The following is a 19503-nucleotide window of genomic DNA, read 5'->3' as shown; positions in this document are numbered from 1 at the left end:
CGGTCCGTGTTGTCGGACTTGGAAAATGCCGACAAAGTAGAGCTTCTGTCAGACATTACGTGTATTCGGTTCATTGATGTGAATTGGTGTATTCATGTTGTGTTCTGTTAAACTCTGCCCCTTTAGGGCGTCGCCATTTTGGCGCGTAATCTGAGGCATGCAACGCCTTCCAGTTCAACCAATTTCCATTGCAAGGCGCAGTCAATAGTTTTATGGATCCCCAAAGCTGGTGTCTGTCAAGTTAAACCATGCCAGGGGAGAGCAATGGCGCTGTCATGCAGGATGATTAGAGACTGCTACAATCAAGCTACCGAGAGATCCGATCACTGGCAAGGCGCTCTTGAGCCTCAGATCCTTACACGGAGACGACCAATTGGGGGTCTGTCGATACGGCGAAGCCCACCATCGGTATATACAAACAGACCGACCCGACTTCAACTTCACATTCCGATGTTAGAGAAACGCGTCACCTATGCAAGTCTAAGCCATTAATTCATTGATGCCTGGTAATCTTGATGACATCAATATCCCTGATGCTCCATCAACGGCTCGGCTACTTATAGTCAACGACATGTCGAAACTGGGGAGTGAAGAAATCATTTTTCCCACAACCAGTTGCCTAGACACGAATTATCGAATTAATAGCCAAAAAAGTCTCGCCTTGCTTTGTGATTTTCTATTGCTCTTCAATCACTAAACACCGGACCTTAAAATGGTGAACTATTATCGCTACGAACCCTCTCTTCCCGCATCGATTATTTTCATCGTCATCTTCGCACTCTCATCTGCCCTTCACCTCTTCCAAATCATCAAGACAAGGACATGGTTCTTCTTACCATTCTTAGTTGGATCAATCTGTACGTTTACTCCTGTACCACTCACCTCTGCCAACAACTAACAGCGACTCCTCACAGTTGAAACTGTCGGCTTCATCGGCCGTGCGATTGGCGCTGAGCAAGCACCAGATTATACGTTTGGTCCTTATGTCCTACAGACTCTACTCCTGCTTCTCGGACCCACTTGCTATGCAGCGTCCATTTACATGATCCTGGGGCGCTACATCCTACAATTGAAAGGGGAGCAGTTTTCACTGATCAGGCCGAGTTGGTTGACCAAGATCTTTCTGCTTGGCGATGTGATCTCTATTGCTCTGCAAGGGATTGGTGCGTTTACTGTCTCACTCCTCATATCGCCGATACGTATTGACTAGAAATTTGTAGGTGGTGGAAAGCTCGTGAATGCTGATACCCCAGACGATAGAACGAAAGGAGAGAACATCATCATCGGCGGCTTAATAGTCCAGGTCCTGTTCTTTGATCTGTTCATAGCTGTAACGGGGCTGTTTCACTTCCGATTTGCTAGGCAATCTACAGCACAACCATTCATCTGGCAGAGACCCTTAGTGGTAATCTACGTGGCAAGCGCCCTCATCCTTATCAGATCGCTCTTCCGTATGATTGAGTACATTGAAGGGCATGACGGAGAGCTCCAGTCCAAAGAGGTGTACGTCCTTGTCCTCGATGCCGTTCCAATGACCATTGCCAGCGTTAGTCTCAACATCTTCCATCCTTCGAAGTACATGAAAAGCGCGAGAAAATCCCTCGACGATTCGGATAGCGAGGTCGGATTGAGTGACCCGCAGGGCCACTCGTTGGGAACCATGGTGAGCAGAAGGCAAGAGGTTTAGGGTTAAGTCAATTAATTGGTTTCATTCGAGAAGCGACAGCGCAACTCGGAGGGTAAGTAGTTTGACTTTTGTTTCGCTTGGGTAATCTTGTCTTCTTTTCTTCTGTTTCATTCCTTTTGTTCTATGACTGGCACGGGTATGGAGATCACTAGGTTTTGACACTTTAGGTTGCGCGAAAACAAGGGATAAAAATTTGTTTAACTATCTAAGCATTCAAAGTTTTAATTAAATTTTCTTATGCTTAATACAGGGCTGGAATGCTTACCAAATGCTTGATATCCACCAAAACAGCAAGGTAGTATTGGTGCAACAAGATTCGATGCTACTTTGTTGCATTACTTAGGGCCTAGGAAATTAGGCCAAAAAGCCTATGCCCTGGTCTGTGTGGAAATTGCAGCTAATGGCAAATTTGTGGCACGCACAGCAGAGAGTCACATAAGAGAGGGTTAAAAGAGCCTTGATTCTATGCTAGAAGGGGGTCGGCAGTGCTCCTTATATACCAATGGAGCGTTGATCCATAGGTGGCCAAGCGAACCAATTGGGCCAAACCCACCTTCTGACAAAATTCCCTGCTGATCTTGACCAGCTTCTCAGTCGACTCAATGGCATTTCTTGTTGAGTGCCACAACAAGGTTTTCAATCAACCGAGGCTTATACCATCCGCAAAAGGCTCCATGGCGTCGCTGTTCACTTGCTGGTAGATGTTGGTATTATTTGTCGTTACATACAGAAATGGATGGTAGCTGATACATAAATAAAGTTCAAGCTGGTGCACAAGGTTTGACTCGAGCTTGGATGCTTCGCCACACTAAGCACGGATATTAATTAAAGTGACGTCGGCCAGGAGATAAACAATACCTTTCTTTACCTTCAAACGATCTGTCGGCCGCTACCATTCATTTTTTTTGCCTTCTGAGCTCTAGATTCCCTCTCTTGCTTTTGTTCAATTTTTCACAATATTTCGCATCAATACCACTTTCATAAATGTAAACATAAACATAGCTCCTATGATTGACGTCAATACCTCATCCGATGCATCCGAGGTCTCAGCTCCCGCACAGCGTCGAGCACATCGCAAGTCAAGAACAGGCTGTGGACCATGCAAAACCAGCCGAATCAAAGTAGTCCTTCCTTAGCTGGAATAATCGCTCGTTAAGCTGACCTATTCTAGTGTGACGAGAATCGCCCGTTCTGCAAGAATTGCATTAGGAAGGAAGCGTTGTGCGAATACTTTGACACAAAGTCTCGGTCAAGAGGCTGTTCAGCTAACAATGTGAAGATCCTTCCAGTGAGGTATCAATCACCGGTCGAGGTTGAGCCCATTCTTCCGATATCGCCGGCAAGTAGCAACCTGTCATCAAGCGACCTGTTTGCAGGGCGTACTGGATCGCCAGCGGAACAGTTGCTTGGACGCCAGCTATTGCATCACTTCGTTCAGATGACGCAGCGGGCAACTGATATTCAAGCCACATGGTTACTCTGGATTCTGGAGCAGGCTACTCATTCGCCGTGTGTCCTCAATGGGATTCTCGGCATCTCCGCATTTCATCTACGACGGTTTGATGAATTTGATAAAGCGCTTGAGGTGGCTTCACACGAGTATATGGCTTGTGCAATAGAGGGCCATAGAAAGGAGTTGAGAAGTGGTATGAGTAAAGGAAACAGCTCGAGCGTTGCTGCAGTCTGCGCGCTCGTCTCTATTCATGCCAACGTGAACGGATACTATCTTGCGGGCGAGAATGACGAAAGGATGCCTCATGGCTGGTTCATCTCATTTAGGAGGTCTATGAACCTGCTTCATACGGCATCACCCTTGATCGAAAACCCGACAATCAGCCAAGAATTCAAGACCATCTATCCAACCATCGATAAAACAACTCATCCTAACCCTTTCAGCTTCTTACTATATTATAACCCAACATCAACGGACATAAACCAGGAGGAGGTTTCTATTTGCATGCCAGCAGTGGCTTACCTCTCGTATATCTATGCAGAAATGACTACAAGGAAGCCACTTAGTTTCCCGGCCGCCCTATCAGCGAAATTCATAGATCTTATTAAAGCAAAGAATCCTCGGGCTTTGGCTATCAGTGGGTACTTCTTTATGGTGGTAAAGCAGGGACGGCAACTCTGGTTAATTGATGGTGCGCCGGAACGAGAGTTTGATACTATTATGAGATGTTTGCCTAGGGAGTGGTGGTCGGTTATGGACTGGGCAGTCCGAGTGCTTGGGTGGGTCGATAGGAGGGCTGAATGATAAGATAATACCTTTTCTGAAAGCCAACCAAGTCATATAAGGCTGACAAACCTATCAGTAACCATTATACTATATAGAGAAAAGAACTAAACTGTCTTCACTACAAGCCTGCGAGCTATCTTTATTTATCTCTATCAATCCGACAAAGAAAGATGACCTTCCTTTTTATAGCGCAGATTTATCTTCTGTTAGTCCCAAACACTTGCCCTCTACATGATTCCACGCTCTAGTGTGGCACTCCACAAGAGCCCATTGATTCAATCAGCCTTACCACACCCTCAAAGATGTATGTAAGTCGTCAGCTGGATAAAATGGTTGTAGTGGGTGGAACCCGGAGTAGAGTGCGTAGGTGGAAGACCTTACCCCATTGGCGGACAATGATCGGAATGTCGGTGTATTGCTAGGAAGTTCCATAACAAACGTCTTCGGATTTCATAACGCTCAGATAACAGCAAAAGTACAGAGCTTATAGATGAGTATCATCAATCCAAACCAAATGGTTCTTATCAGGTCGGCACAATGCAAGCTTTCCGAGTCGAGATAACTATCATGCGACCATGGCCAGTCTACATGTTTACGCTGTCAACAAGCGGACCGGTCAAATGAACGTAAATATCGCGATGAACCATTCAAAAAGAGAAATAGGCAAGCTACAATTGAAGTTGCAGAAAGTGTGTCGGAGTAAGTCGGCTCTTCTTGTCCATGGCTGGTGCAGGCATATTAAATAAACAATGCAGGTTGCAGTAAACCCACATTCATAGCTCTAGCCCAGATGTAAATATCGAAGGCATGGTTACCAGCCCTCACAAATATCCAAGTCCTGAATGGCTCGGTACCTCCAGCTACCAGACACTCTTTGATCATATTCCAATCAGGGACTATGGTACACCTACAAGCCATGTTTCCGAATGTGAGTCCCTGGCTAGACCCTTGGAAACTGTCGCCACCATGGCAAACATGTCTCATGGCTAAGCTGGTGCAGCGGCTATTGTCGTTATCATCCTGTTACTCCATGCTTCAACAATGGCCGGTCCAAGATACCAACTTGGCGCTAGCAGACATCGTCGTGGATAAGTGTGTCGAGACTATGCAACATCTCTTTCAAGAAAACCCTGAAACATCTATCAATAATGTTGAAACGGCCAAGCTACTCTTTGCCAAGAGCGTTTGTCCCATAACCACAGATTCAGCAGCTACTCTAGAAGATCACGCCTCCCAATTCTGCCAGAAAAGTGCTTGATGGGAGTCTCTCGGCCTATTTTCAACGGCGGTATCAAGAGCAGCTATTGACATGAGTGACGCTCAAGGTTCATGCAGAGCCAATGACGTGTTGTGGCCTCTCGCGACTAGCCATGCAACTCTCAGATATATTCCTCGACATTGCGGTTTCACTTGATTGCTTGAATGATTTGCAAGTCTTACAACAACATAAAAAGCTATTCTTCACTCCATGGTCGGTGGCGATCAAAGTAAACGAATCATATGTCTCTTACAAGTTTTTATTGACTCTATCAATTCAGGCTTCCATTCTTGGAAAAGGCTCGGAGATGTTATAAGTGCTCTATTCGCCCTAAGTTTCAAACATGCTACTGGTGGACTTGACTACAACAAGCGTAGCGGCCTTGGGCGCGCCTTGGTCGAAGGGTCGAGAAGAAGTGGAACGAATGCTTGAACAACTTGATTGGCATCATGGTACCAAACGGGGTCAACTCACTGGATAGCTCTCTTGATAAAGTCGAAGATTCTTTTAACCTAAATAGCCTCTGATTCAAGAGTGCTTAACTTATAGAAGGATTGCTATTGTCTGGTAGGATGCGTCTGCAGCTTGAATGATGGGAAATGATAGTGTCTGAGCAGTGCTGCAGGAATTGGTAAGCGGTAGAGCTTATATCATGTTCAGGGCCGGCCTATCAGCCAGAACTTGGATGCCTATGATGAAGATGAAGGCTATTGACTGCCGGAGTTGATGGACGCCCCTCGGATCACGTCGATGTCATTGGTCACTGAAGACAATCCCTGTTGCTCGCCAAGGTGGCTGCCAATAAAGCGTGATTCACAATGACAAATCCTTCTGAAACTAATGGGGCATTTCGGAAAACGCTTGGCTCATGTATCAAGCACGGGAACGAAAGAAGCGCACTGCAGCAAAGACATGGGAGTAAAAGCCGAAAGGCAAATCTTTGCGCCATTATCTACATTCATTTACATATATTTGATCCATCACTTAGCAGGGAGAAGCGGGCCCAAGACATCTGAAAGGCAAATATGTGCGATGCTGGGTGTTGTTCAAGTAGCTGGATACCATTGTTTCTGAGTTCGTTAGTAGTACTAATCGGCATCGGTTCGAACTTGCGTTACTGCCATTTTCCCCGACGGGAATTTTCCCGGCAGTGGATTCTACATGAGACAATCTCTGGAATGGAATGAATTCTCTCATTATCATGAAAAGACGGAAGTCGTGATCTCATCGAGTGATTGGTCGATGATCCAAGTGGCTTGAATGTTTGAGGCCCGACAGCTGAAAGACCTATTGCCCGTTTCGGACATATGCAGGACATCGGTCAGGGGGGATAATGAGACATGCAGGCTCGGTGACCTCTGATATCAGCAAATTGTGAACAGAGAGTCTCAGTTACTGGTAAACCTTTGTGATGAAATGCGGCAGGAGACTTCCAGATCTGGATCTTCTTGAGAGACAGGCAAGAGGTTGGAACGGGATTCGACTGACAAGATGACAGGTCATCGAAGGGATAGGACATAGACATGAAGATCAAGATCCAGGCCGTGTCTCATCGTGCCGTGTCTCGGGGCGCCACTGGCATAGGTCCCTTTTAGACAGTGCAAGATGGAACAGTACTTTCCACCAAATCTCTGCTCGTCATGGACTCACGGAGGATGTTTCCTGAGTTGCATCCCTCATCTTAACCGGCCACAGCCAGAAACTGGCGACGCAACGCTCTCATATCTGCGGGTTTTAGCTGCCGCATGAGACACTTTCACATCACACCGACACTCACATTATGTCATTAAATTTTCAGCTGAGACAAGATATGCCACCGCGAGGACAAAACCCCGAATGACACAGAACGCAGGGGTCACATCCAAGCTCGTCCCGGAGGATATATAAGGCTTGAACCACCCACCATCTCTGAGTTCCTTACACATCTTTCATCACACACAAACTTCACTTTTAACGAGCTAAAACCGTACAAACAGACACCATGAGCGCACAGGGTAGGTCAAACCATACCTCAGACCGTCTACTCATAGATACTCACTTTCGTTACTAGGTCAAGTCCGGAGCGTCAAGCACGGCAGCATCGGTGAAGTCGAAGCCGGAAAAGGCTCCATCACCAGATACGCCGATGGCCGACCAACGCGCTTCACCTTCAAAACAAAGTTCGACCGCGCCCCACACTTACAGGTCACGCCAATCTTTATTGATCCAAAGGCAGCCTTCAAGAACTTCTGGATTTATCACCTTGCTCCTTCGGGAGACCAGGCGGTTGACGAGAGTGGCTTCTATCTGGGGTGTTGTGGTGAGACGGGGTTGACTATTCACTTTGAGTACCTTGCTACTGCTGTCTATACGGCTGGGGATGAGTGAGAGGGTGATGAGATCAGGCGAGATTGAAGGGGCGATGAGGGAAGTGCCAGGATAGTATAGATTGTTAGATCTGTTAGGTCTCAACTCTGAATACGAAAAGATGAAGACGAAGAACAATGTTTATGTGAATAGCAAAGTCTGCCATCCATCCGACGCCTATCTGAGCCTCCGAAGCTGATTCTAACATATCTTGAGAGCCCTCAAGGAACCGAAAGGAAAGCGCCGTCGTAGTTGTGTGGCCGAGACGAGTCCCTCGTCGTGTTCTGACACCGGACAAGAGGAGGATGTTGGTGATATGTCTTACTTTAAAGTCGAAGCTGGCTTCCCGAGCCCTCCTGGTGCCACTTTCTTGACCAATGAAGAGTCTCATGAAGCGGCGAAGAATTTGCCAAAGCCCAAGACGCGCCGAGCTCCTGGCCCCGCCGGGGTCAATTGTTTTATTCCCTCCAAGAAGCGCAAGTACTAAGAGCTTCTTGTAAAAGCGCATTTTGTGGGAAAGAGGTTGGAAGGGTTGCTTTGTGACATGACAGTATTGCTGCTATTGACTGCAGCTGGACGGGTTAATAGAGGATTGATACGGTGAGACTAGACTAAGTTATCGATTACACTACTTGGACTTCTCTTTGTTCTAGTACTCTTTGTTGATCTCTGTTCGTGGCGATTCGATGTAGGAACATCTCTCTTTCAGTCTACCATTGACCTGCTAACAGCCATAACGATGCAACTTTCATGAACCTAAGAGAAGTTAATCAAGGGTAACCCAGGTCATTAAGACTGGTGAGTCGTTGGGCAATCTTGGTCTTTCAGGCCTGCAGTGATTACTATAACTCAGCTAATCATACAGTAGTTGTATGCGACGAAAAACAGGAGATAGATGCAGGCCTTTTAAACGTTAGTTGTCGAGGAATGAATGCTTTTTAGCTTTTAACTGAGAACAAGTGGTTAATCTCGAAAACGCTCCTTATTTTCATTAGGGAGATGTTGAGATATTCACGACCGCAAGTAACTTGAAAACTAAATCTGTCATCTGGAATGGCTCAGGCGGACCTAAATGAGGTAAGAAACAAATTAAGACAGAAGTTACCGTCACGCAAGGAATGCGATCTGTATCGCCTACTGCTAATCGCCGATATATACCTAACATCCATCAATTGAGTCTTGGAGCACGAAAATACCCAGCGGCCTATGTCTACACAGGCCATAATTATAATCAACTGTGGTTGTGGCCCGTGTATGTCTTGATCTATAGGGTACGTTACTACTCCAGGTCTCGTACATCAAATCAACTGTCATCCGAGGCGTCATAACGCTACCGAAAGAATATGACTTGAGAGATGGAGAGGGAACGGCTCTGGTTTCTAGCAAGATCATGTAGCAGTCAATAATGGGTCTCATTATCCTTGGTCGACTGATGCCGAATCCTGCACCTTGATGCCCATTTCTGTTCTTTGGCAATGATGGCTAATACACTAAGTGGGCGTGTACCGTCGAGAGAGATCATTATGAATTTAGGGAACAATGAATTGAAAGCAGAGTGACCAATTCGCATGTCGCTTTGGTATTAACTCCCTAAGAACGATTCTAGCCGTCTGTGTCACGACTTGATATGGTATACCTGATATTGATAAGTAAATTGCAAAGTTTGCAGTTCTCCCTCGCAGTCTCTCTGGTCTTTACGGCGTTGGTATGTAACATCAATGAATGAAATCACAGAACCTTTTTCTTCGGAGTTGTGATGGTTTGCATGAGCGAATTATATGGACTCCGCGTCGCTAATGGAGGGCATTTACTTCCGGATATTAGGGTTCATCAAAAGTCCTCAGTGCGCGCCAAGCCAGCGTCAATCAACCTTAAACTACAAGATAAGCACTAAACAGATCTCGCGATCTACAGTTTGTCATCGGGGAAGGAAGAACCTGCAGTTATCGCAACAACAAATCCACAATTCGATCCCTGAGCATGGGACTTTCTGGACCTATCAACGTAGGCATTACCGAACGCCTGGCCTTAGAGTCATGGTAACGGACCGCTTCTTCTACAACGATTTGTTCTGCTCCCACTCATGGATAGCATCAGGTGAGATATCCTTAAACCTCTTAACGGCCTCAATCGTGATGTCTCGGGGTCGACTTCAGAATACCCAACTCACAGCACCATATACCCATATTCGCTCTTCCTCACGATTTTAAAAACTTGCTAGACCTTAAGGCGGGTGACCACACATCGGCCACCAAAAGAAGGCTAGTACCTCAGAAGGAGGGGCTCATCAACTTCTTGGACATCGAACTCCCCCGACATATTCCATCCTTTGCTTGTATTGTCTATCCATGCGACCAGAAGATTGACCCGTGACGTTTTTCGCTCGACGATATAGGACTGGATGCGACGATACTTCGCGTTGGCATAATCTGGATAGGACTAGCGAGTACTTTATAAGAGGCAGTATAAGTGACGTACGGCTGATGCTAGGAGGCTTTGAGGCACCCCGTGGCGCTGTCAGAGGCGTCATGGCTTCTGAGTCTGCGATGTCGGGCGATGCTTCGGGTTCGGGAATTGTGACATCGATAACTGTATCAAGAGCTATCCCAAGGTCGGGCATCTCGATACTGGGAATTATGGTGGATGATCCTGCGTTATTGTGCTTTTTACCGTTGCAATGGAGTGAGTGAAGGAAGAAGATCTGTAGGCTTCAACATCTTGATAATTCCAACTCATTACCTAGCTAGTCTGGACTGATGATCTGGATGTCAAGAATTCTTGGGTTATGGTGCTGTACTCGATGCAAATTCTTCTCTCCAGGTTCTCGAACCTTGATAAGAATTAAAAACTATGGCGTTATTTGACGGAGTTCGTAATTTTGTATTGAAGAAAGCTTACTCTTATTGGTTATCTGCAGGAGGCAGACCAATATCACAAACAACCCCGCGTAGCGAGGCGGGAGGCACACCATTCAAAATGCCAAAGCGGTCAAGTGTACATGGGAGGCCGGCCAAAGCTGCGTTGTCCGCCTACGTGATTAGCCAGACGCTGTAGCCCCTCTAACTAACTTCTTATCTCTTGCATCGAGCCTACTAACTACGTGGCAAGACGGCGAGTTTTTAATTCAGAGTTCCGCAGGGGTTCAATGACTCATTTCAATGCGCTTGTTCTTTTTGGGTAGCAGATCGACCATACCAAAAGAAAACATGCAGCATGTGGCAACACAACTGATTTATGAGAAAAGCAGCGTTCTTGACTATTTATATGTAAAATTTGCACGAACTCGCAGTCTGGGAAATTATTGGTATGATTTCCAGATGTAATACCGATATTCCCTAGCTTTCGACCGGTATCATGCCTTCCCACTCGAATATGCCTACAGCACAAGCACTTCATCAGATGCCGACTAGCATTGAGGGCATAGTAGTCCCGCTCCCACGCAACAGGTATCAGAAGCTCATCGCCAGGCTCTATGAAGCAATGATAATGCTCTGGATTGAACAACCGATTCAAGGTCCACATATCACTGCCAACCACGATAACATTAGTTTGATCGCCTCTCGCCGCAGATTCATGACTGGGCTTGCCTACATCTGCGACTGGGATAAGGGCGGAAGTACTACGACATCTATTGCGGTCCAAGACTCTGAAGACACAAACACTTTCTGGGTGGCTTCGAATGAAGGATTCGAGCGGAATTCGCGCTCTGGGACACCGAACTTTTTGAGGGAATCTTTACAACGCCTCCAAAGCATAACACAAATACCAGATCCTAATCCAGCTTGGTTAGCTCGCCAGTCGGATCATTGTGCCCGCTTCTTTACCATATTTGCAGCCCCCAGAATCAAGAAGGAAGCAAGCCTATTATCAAGAATGGCAACATCATGCATTCAGCATCTGAACGGCTTGGTCACTCGTCGTGGAAACGTGACTGACACTGGGACGTCTGATAGTGTCATTTATCTTATGAGCATAACTAATGAACTCTTAGAAGCCAGAAGTCTTGAAAGATGGCTGCATCGTTTCCAGTCCCGAGAAACACTGGAAGCGTATGACATATGCATGGAAGCCTACAACGCTCGTAACGACCCTCAGATGGACACGCTCCGACGATTGAGTCAAGAAGTGCTGTCCAATGAAGATGGTGAATCGCTGGCAAAGGCATCGCGGGGAGCAAGACATTTCGTTGGACGCCTTGCGGAGCATATTCGCGTTTCGAAGCAGCTCGTTGAGGACGCTTTGCGTGCAAGAGAGGTCCTTGATGTATTCCAGGCGTCCGAGATACCTACACCGTTATGTGTCCAGCCTCCAGAGATTGATCCCTCCGTCACCCTGGATCGCATACTTGGGAGAATGATTCCAAAGGACGATGAGGAGCTTTCCAGTATCAGACAAGGCCTTTCTTCTTTGAACAGCCACGTTGGGTTGGAAGAACGGGTCAAAGAGCGACTTCTAGCGCTACAATCAAACCCCCCAATAGTGCATTGCGAGGTTCAAGTCCTGGATCATTTTCACAAAAGCAGATTGCGCTTTGTGGGCGATGACCGCTTTGTCGGAACTAGCAAAGTTTCATGCTTATGCTGTAAGCTATACTATCGACACCACCCTTCGAGACCAGTTGAACCTGATTCTCACGAACAAATCTACCTCAACTGGGGACCTGTTGGTCTACTCGAGGGACCCAAAGATGCATCATATCGAGAGTTGAGAGAGACACTTAATCCTGTCATTCATGGTCTTCGAGATGGGTTCTTCAGAGCTATGAGAAACAAAGGTCTCTCGAATTTCAACCATCCCAATTCGATTACCGGATTGACTCGCTCGGCAGACACACCGGTCAACAGTGATTCGGATGTTGAAGTAGATTCGGAACCAGAAGGAGGAACTACGTTAAAAGACTCTTAGTAGTGGATTAGGCCTGCGGAATTTATGTATGTTCAAAACCGCCAGACTAGCCCAAGTTCGTCAATTGTCTTCTTTCCGAATTCTTTCCATAGCTAGTCACTCTATACTCCTTCTTTTCTAGCTGGGAGTTCTCAATGGCAACATGTTCTTTCGCTTTCATACTATTATAGATATTCCTCTATCTAAAGGCCATCTGCTCATTCTCCGGTAGAAACATTCTTCTCTCCTGATCAGCGATGTCCTCATCCATATTATTCTCTTTACATGCATTTTGACTATCCTTTTTGTCGCTCATTGCGAGTCATCTTATACAGATTCATGGCAGTATCATTGGTGAGCTACTTCTTTCGTATAAGCTTTTATCGACGGACCAAACCGAAGACTGCCACCATCAAGTCATCATCATGCCCTTCCAAGTTCACCGACAATATTCTCCATTTCACACCAACCGTACATGATGAGGGAACTATCAAAAGACAATTACCCACCATAGTCTTCTCTGTTCTTTTTGAAACTCTTGCTTCCTGAAAGTCGACATGCATGGAGCCAGAGCATGGCGCAGATCAACTCCATGAGCCACCGCGAGAAGATCTCGTCCTCTTTTAACCGTGTCACCGGCCATACTCAAAATATTGACTTCTGTCTATTTTATATGAGTCGCTCTCGCTAGACTGTAGATTATCATTTTGTTTCGTTATTGAACCGCTTGCTTCGGCGCTGGCTGACGGTATGTTCTATGACTCCGACGCAACCTCACATGTATTGAATGCATTGCCAACAAATCCTTGTTTGTCCTCAAACTGTGGGGGAATTGACTGAGACTTGGCGCGATGCTAAGTTCTATTGTCTGGTGATATTCTTAGACGTTGCCCATGGAATGCGCTCGGCGACTTTGATCGATTCAGCCCAGTCATCAATACCACCAACACCCTCTAAGCCGGGGCGCTAGACTTCTATCAGTACCTAACACAATTCTTTCTTTAAATAAAGTCGAACATGCGAGGCACAACCAGGTCTGGGGTGGTCATCCTTGTATGAACTATCGGTGTTCGATGTATGTTCAACTGGCCGTAAGCTTCAGTCCCGCTGAGGCGAGTTAGCACTTGCAGACGACAAAGAAAAGTGAATGGAAACATTGAAAGGCTTAGTCAAAACTTGGGGTAACTTTCTTAAATTTTATATATTCTTACCTAAGGTTATGCCCTGTCGAGACGGTTTAATTCTTCGCGAAGATTTATTTTTCCCTTGACCAAATCGGGACAGAAACTGCAGGCACAATACACACCTTTCCCGTTGGAAGCTAGTTGCACGCTGCCAGATAAATATTGCTCATTTGGGTTATCTGTAATGTCTTGATTGGCAGTTGATGAAGGCGTCCATCATATAAGGTTCAGAGCCCCTACATCTCAGGATCATAAACGAGGCAATGATCAGCGACTTCAGGTCGTGTTCATCAGCACCGCCAACATCATCAAGTCGCACGTCGCCCACCATAAATCGCTGACGGGATCAAGCACGCTGATAGTTTCAACTTAGTGACAGGGCATCAAGAAGTACCAACATACTGCTCGGCTACACATGAGATAGACCTGGAGCATGGCCAAAACAACTTCTTCTTTCAACAGTAAGAACTAGAGCACAAGCTCCAGCGCAAGTGTCTCACGTCTTGATCTCGTCATCGGACCCCTGAAGGCTCACCCCGCGGCGACCAGCCGTGTTTTCATTGCACCACCAACGAGCCTTGGCGCCGCAAATGTACCCTGGTGGCCCCCACGGTAGCCGCCAGCACAGGAGCCAATTGAAGTCTTTACAGTGACGGATCATTTGTAGGCTCTTAGTTCATGTTGTAATTAGTGGAATGTATGGGGCCAGGGTTTGATGGCTTTGATGAATCTGGCCCGGAACTCTGATCAAGACGGCCATGAACACGTGGCGTTGAGACCTTGCCCTTTTCCTGTTAATCATGATCCCGACCACCGTCCGTTATTACGCTCACCGCTGACTCATATCTAGATTCTCAGCTTCGCAACGCCACCGTCCATCGACCACACATAGCATCCCACCATCATGATAGTACCAAACACAGATACATGCTGCCAGCTGGGATGTCGCGTTTTGCTTCGGGCCTCGCTCAAAGAGATTCGCTGGTGTCTTCCAAGTTCAACATATCAACCTGGTGACGGTTCGTGATGTTATTGACAATTTGCGCCCAAGTTCTCAATATGATTCCCTAGATGGCGTTGGTATACCGCGGTGCACACGTAGTCAGCTTCTGGCAGCCTCAATGTGTATATACACTCAAGGTTTCTACTCATTAGTGCACTCCCTTTTTACACCCATCATCCATCAAAGCTTTTTCAACGTTCCCATACATAAGTAACTCATAAGAACAGTGGCTCCTTAGTAAAGAGTACTGACTCCTGCGCGGCCGAGAAGAAAGACGAAACTCGAGCCAATTTCATGCGGCATCCGACATAAGAGACATTGACAGTATACTATATACAATTTGCGTTCTATTCTGTTGCTCAAGAGCATCTCGCCGCCGAAACCAATCCAGAAAGGCGCCATGTCCTATGGGCTCCCAAAATGCAGCAAGTTGTTCATGACCTCGAGTTTCACGCTAGCGACAAAAACATTGTCGATAAGGAGATGGCCTTAGTAAGATACTATTTACCTTTCCAGATAATCCTAAAACAGCTCAAGAACCTAATTCAGGCCGTTTAGAGGATGGGGATCCAAACGAGAATCCCAAGAATCAGACTGAGGCTAAGCTATCCAGTGTTTGGAAGAACCTGCACGGGCATCTCTGGATCATTTACAGTCATCGCGCTTTGAGAAGAACAGAACAGCAGGAAGCAAATATCCGCCAAGACTGACCTAGCTCAACTCCGCAACTGCACAATCAGAGAAAATCAGGATCAGCCATCATCGCTCAAGGGCCTCAACCTGCATGTCCGACGCACTTGGCCGAGGTCCTCTGCGATGTTCCCGTGTAACAGCAAACCACGCCGACGCCACCACCCAACATCCTCTTCTTACATTCTCACTTAACCTTTCTCCCTTTTTCAGACGTTCCTGTGATAATTGCTGTCAATAACTACCTGAGTACTTCAAGGAAAGTTCCTATAAGCGATAGTAATGTCAAACTAACATCACCGAGTATTACAGCCCGGAAAAACCATGCCGCTGTTCCAGACTCTTCACGAATTTCACGAAACTCGCGTTTTCCTTTGCCTCAACGAGATGAAGTCCTTACGATGTCGATACAACATCATTTGGAGAACCCACTGTCATACATTTAGTGTGGCCGGGCTTTGGGCTGCAATCGCCGAAGAGACTAACTCAGCACTTCGTGAGGGACAAATACCGTGTTTGCTAGGAATGCCAGGACAACAAGCACGAGATATAATATTAAGAAATCACGTTCATGTAATACAACAGCACGAGAGTTATCGTCATGATTTTGAAACCGCAGAGCGTTGGAGACTTGACCTGCTGAGCTTATATCGTTAGGCAATTCTTGAGCGGATTGTGCTTGAGGAGGCTTTGCTGGATTACTAGGTTAGTTTGATGCTTTCACCCTGTTTTGTTAGGGCAAGCATTCATATACTATAGGCTATCTCAGATGCTACCAAAGTCGCGGTAGTTGGAGATGTTCCTTACGGGGAAGCTTTGGTGGTTCGGTCAAGCAGGGACTGCAAAGCGAGAACCTCGCTAGCAAAAGACAAAAATGGAATAATCCGCTAACTATGGAGAGTGTGCTAATATACAGGTACAAAGTTCCTGGCGATCTTGCGCGGGCCTTGCTGAGGTATCGATGAATTTGGTCTAGGGGATAAAAAGGGGCTTCTAGAAGTTGGTAGTTGAGCAGGATTCGCTCTGTAGTGAATATGTTAGCTGTATCTTCAGGCCATCTATTGACTGGCGAGTTCAACCCCTATAGCTAAATCATCGGGTTGTACGCCAAGTTAGACTCAGGTTAGATCATGTAGACATACGGATCGACGACGACCATCAATGACTTTGACCAGGCGGCCCCACGAGGCATCATTTGGTTCCTGGGTATCTAGACGATTAGCACTTCGTGATCTGGAGGATCCTCAAACGTTCGTAGGGTCTCGATGTGATGGAACTCTACTGGAAATTCGAAAGCGAAGGGAAGGGAAAGAGGGTAGATGTCTTGATGAACACGATACCAGGAACAGCAACCGAGATCATCTATGAGCAGCGATATTATTCCGGATACAGTATTCATGTACATAGAGCACCTCCAACAGTTTTATCAACACACATTTTACTTTTTGTTTTTAAATTTTTTTTGTATTTTGTTATTTTCTGGTCTAAAAGATGTTCCCTCCACTTCCGATGCCTCTTTTTTTTTTTGTCTCTTTTTTTGTCAGGTTTTATATTTTTCGTCTTTTTTTGTGTTTTCCTTTTATCGTATCGACTCGTCGTCCATGCCTGCATTCGAATCAGGTCTTCTCCTAAGGCGCACCAATCTTTCGATGCCTCTTGTTTTGGTTTTCTTTTTTTTTCGGTTTTGTATTTTTTCGTCTTTTTTTGTGTTTTTCTTTTGTCGTATCAACTCGTCGTTCGTGCAAGCCTTCCAATCGGGTCTTCTCCCAAGGCGCACCAATCTTTCAACCTTGATACAGTGTCGTGTTTATATGCCCATAGCATACCAGTCCTCCATCTTCATCGAGTGGTTGAGTAGATACCGGCTTAGTTGAAGGGGGGATCGGGGCGGGGATAGGGAATACCCACCCGACGAGAATACATGTACACTTCGTATTCATGCTCGCAAGCAGGACAGTTTGTCCAGTTCGAGTGATAAGTCTCATTCTTAGACTCAAGGCGTCGATGGTATCCTTGACGGCGGCGTCGTGCGCTAGCGCACATTCGGGTCTCTTCGTTATTTCCGAGATACTTGCCGCAGCGGCGGCAGTAAATGGTGGTGTAAACAATACTACACATGATGGTGATGAGTTGATAGTAGAGTGGGTGGGTAGAGAAGTAAGTGGCTCTTGTTAGAGGAGTAAAGTAGATGCTGATAGAAGGGTAGAGTGTTTGCTGATGAAAATCAGAGTGGCTGTTGATCGTGTTGATCGTAGAGTAGAGTGTTGGGTGATGAGAAGGAAAGGAAGCAAAGAGAATTCTGGAGGCTCAGAATCAATAAGAGGTAGTGATCTCGAGCTGCCACTGGCATTCGTAGATGGGGAATAGAGATTGTCACTGGCAGAGGAGACAGTGACACAGACTGCCAGTGCTATACGGATATGGGGACCATAGTGAAAGAGGGACGACTTTTGACGTGAACATCAGTATTATGAAAGCACCAGCCATCACTGCGTGTATTTGGGCAACCCACGGCGACTGGGCTTGGTCTCTGGTTGTTGATGGTGGTAATGGCGATGATCAGGGCAGCTGCCGTCAAGGTTATTAATCCGTATATTGGTCAGTCGTTGAGGAGTCTTCGATAATGCTTCGCGATTCTACCCACGTATCATGGACCTAGCGAAAGAGGGGTTTACTACCAAGGGCCAGGTCCTCTCTGTCTGATGAAACCTGAGATTAACCACTACAAACGAGTATATAAAGTTCAACTAAAACTCTCATCCTTTGCGCTCTGCTGAGTAGTTGTGCCATTATCTTACTCGAAAATCAATCGAATTCACTTTAAACAACAAAGTAGTTGCTTTAAGACATTGGTTTAAAGAACACTTGTTCTGTATCCGTCAAATTGGCGAACACGGTTCCAGGATCGAGAGCTGTGGGTCGGTGAAACTACCAGCACAGCGTTTCTTTGACCACGTAGGTGAGACCATCTATCGAGGTCTCGAGGTTCAACCAAAGTGTTAATACTTGCGTTAGTCTTTTCGTTAGTATTGGGGCGCCGCTCCTACGTCCCAAAAGATCAAAAGAGCTGCGGACGTTGCCGCAAGCACTGCTAGGAAAGGAATTGACACTGTCATTGAATACGATTTTAGGCGGATGCTCAAGAACCAGGAGATTGAGTCACCTGGGTTTCTGAACCAGTAGTTAATATTCCTACGTGTTAACATGAGTGCCCTCAAATCTAATTACAATGTGAGCGGCCACGGCAGACAAAAAATAAATGAACAAGGCTTGAAACGCAATCCCATAGTCAAAAAGAAATACTCACGTCCTTAGCATCACATAATCGCTTGTATCGTTCTACTACCACACATCTGTTCAAAGACCCTCAGACTTCCGCTAATTTATGTGGTCAAGACCAAGATGAGCAACGTGGAGAGACGATGACAATAACGGCACTGAGATTCACGATGAAATCATGGCTTCTGCAAATCGGGTTGTTGACAACGCCACAGTAAGAGATGAATTAGCATTAGGTTAAAATGTTTTCTTAATTTAGATTAATTATAGAATAGATCATTTATATAAGATTCGGGTTTCTCATTCAGAATAGCACTACTGTAGTTGAAACGGTGTCTTTGCTCTATGATTAGAATAGTTCGCTGCTGTTGCCTTTGTCTCCTTCTGCGGGTTACCCTACAGCGCTTTCTTCAGTTCGAGGCGATGCTGTGGACAACTCTCCCCTGTAAAAATTCTTTCTTGGCACGCACTGTTAGTGCCGTGTTAGGAGCGGGATTTTCTGCAGGCCACGCGACCACACAAAACTGCGGGGATGCTATCGGCTCCCTAACAGCAGTTTTCAGAGAAGGAATTTTGGAGAGTTCGCCTTCTCTGACAATGTGACACTTACGTAATGACGGGGCTCTTCTAGAGGCTGGAACCCGCCCCTAGAACATAATCCGGAAGAAACTTTATTCCATTCTATCGTAGCGCAATAAGATAGACAAATTATGCTCGTATTCTGAATAGCAAAACCAGGATTATAGCCTACGGCCCGGTCCATTGTCATCCGGTAACAATCTGACACGTCTGGCTTTGTAGCCCCTCCAGGGGCTGCCTGCTACAACTTGGTTACTGGAGATTGTGGACTGCGTCGGCAGATGTAGTGATGCGCGAGAGAATTCTGGTCGGTGGAAAAAGTTCGACAATAGATTGCCCCCGAACCCGCTGACG

At 46.2% G+C, this 19503-nt stretch overlaps 9 protein-coding genes across 9 annotated transcripts; 8 read left to right on the top strand and 1 right to left on the bottom strand.

Annotated features, from left to right (window-relative positions):
- Positions 1–712: 712 nt before the first annotated feature.
- Positions 713–1687, top strand: FOXG_14749 (uncharacterized protein; the record flags this gene model as incomplete). The annotated part of the gene is made up of 3 exons (XM_018394810.1): positions 713–857; positions 915–1163; positions 1221–1687. The coding sequence occupies 3 exons, from the start codon at positions 713–715 to the stop codon at positions 1685–1687; spliced, it is 861 nt and encodes a 286-aa protein (XP_018254384.1).
- An 868-nt stretch (positions 1688–2555) lies between these two features.
- FOXG_21628 (uncharacterized protein) lies at positions 2556–4103 on the top strand. Its single transcript, XM_018401974.1, has 2 exons — positions 2556–2808; positions 2859–4103. The coding sequence occupies exons 1-2, from the start codon at positions 2695–2697 to the stop codon at positions 3942–3944; spliced, it is 1200 nt and encodes a 399-aa protein (XP_018254383.1). The 5' UTR covers positions 2556–2694; the 3' UTR covers positions 3945–4103.
- Positions 4104–4228: 125 nt separating this feature from the next.
- FOXG_14748 (uncharacterized protein) lies at positions 4229–5616 on the top strand (the record flags this gene model as incomplete). Its single annotated transcript, XM_018394809.1, has 4 exons — positions 4229–4234; positions 4582–4625; positions 4706–4854; positions 5465–5616. 4 exons carry the CDS (start codon positions 4229–4231, stop codon positions 5614–5616), a joined length of 351 nt encoding a protein of 116 aa, XP_018254382.1.
- A 1431-nt stretch (positions 5617–7047) lies between these two features.
- FOXG_14747 (uncharacterized protein) lies at positions 7048–7753 on the top strand. Its single transcript, XM_018394808.1, has 2 exons — positions 7048–7178; positions 7235–7753. The coding sequence occupies exons 1-2, from the start codon at positions 7166–7168 to the stop codon at positions 7549–7551; spliced, it is 330 nt and encodes a 109-aa protein (XP_018254381.1). The 5' UTR covers positions 7048–7165; the 3' UTR covers positions 7552–7753.
- Positions 7754–7846: 93 nt separating this feature from the next.
- Positions 7847–8017, top strand: FOXG_21627 (uncharacterized protein; the record flags this gene model as incomplete). The annotated part of the gene is made up of 1 exon (XM_018401973.1): positions 7847–8017. The coding sequence occupies one exon, from the start codon at positions 7847–7849 to the stop codon at positions 8015–8017; it is 171 nt and encodes a 56-aa protein (XP_018254380.1).
- Positions 8018–9792: 1775 nt separating this feature from the next.
- FOXG_21626 (uncharacterized protein) lies at positions 9793–10150 on the bottom strand (the record flags this gene model as incomplete). The annotated part of the gene is made up of 2 exons (XM_018401972.1): positions 9793–9959; positions 10009–10150. 2 exons carry the CDS (start codon positions 10148–10150, stop codon positions 9793–9795), a joined length of 309 nt encoding a protein of 102 aa, XP_018254379.1.
- Positions 10151–10902: 752 nt separating this feature from the next.
- Positions 10903–12435, top strand: FOXG_21625 (uncharacterized protein; the record flags this gene model as incomplete). Its single annotated transcript, XM_018401971.1, has 1 exon — positions 10903–12435. The coding sequence occupies one exon, from the start codon at positions 10903–10905 to the stop codon at positions 12433–12435; it is 1533 nt and encodes a 510-aa protein (XP_018254378.1).
- Positions 12436–15021: 2586 nt separating this feature from the next.
- On the top strand, positions 15022–15159 carry FOXG_21624 (uncharacterized protein; the record flags this gene model as incomplete). The annotated part of the gene is made up of 2 exons (XM_018401970.1): positions 15022–15093; positions 15133–15159. The coding sequence occupies 2 exons, from the start codon at positions 15022–15024 to the stop codon at positions 15157–15159; spliced, it is 99 nt and encodes a 32-aa protein (XP_018254377.1).
- A 2681-nt stretch (positions 15160–17840) lies between these two features.
- FOXG_14746 (uncharacterized protein) lies at positions 17841–18474 on the top strand (the record flags this gene model as incomplete). The annotated part of the gene is made up of 3 exons (XM_018394807.1): positions 17841–17889; positions 18152–18246; positions 18319–18474. 3 exons carry the CDS (start codon positions 17841–17843, stop codon positions 18472–18474), a joined length of 300 nt encoding a protein of 99 aa, XP_018254376.1.
- Between the last annotated feature and the right edge of the window lie 1029 nt (positions 18475–19503).

This window comes from Fusarium oxysporum, chromosome 12 (genome assembly GCF_000149955.1).
Source record: "Fusarium oxysporum f. sp. lycopersici 4287 chromosome 12, whole genome shotgun sequence".
NCBI classification, from domain to species: domain Eukaryota; kingdom Fungi; phylum Ascomycota; class Sordariomycetes; order Hypocreales; family Nectriaceae; genus Fusarium; species Fusarium oxysporum.
Note: the sequence above shows the minus strand (reverse complement) of the source record. Positions and strands in the feature narration are given on the sequence as shown.

Bases quoted from the DNA above. Each gene is read 5' to 3' on its own strand.
- FOXG_21628 (XM_018401974.1), top strand. From the start codon at position 2,695: ATGATTGACGTCAATACCTCATCCGATGCATCCGAGGTCTCAGCTCCC. The intron at 2,809-2,858 runs GTAGTCCTTCCT...GACCTATTCTAG, and splicing joins GCAAAACCAGCCGAATCAAA to TGTGACGAGAATCGCCCGTT.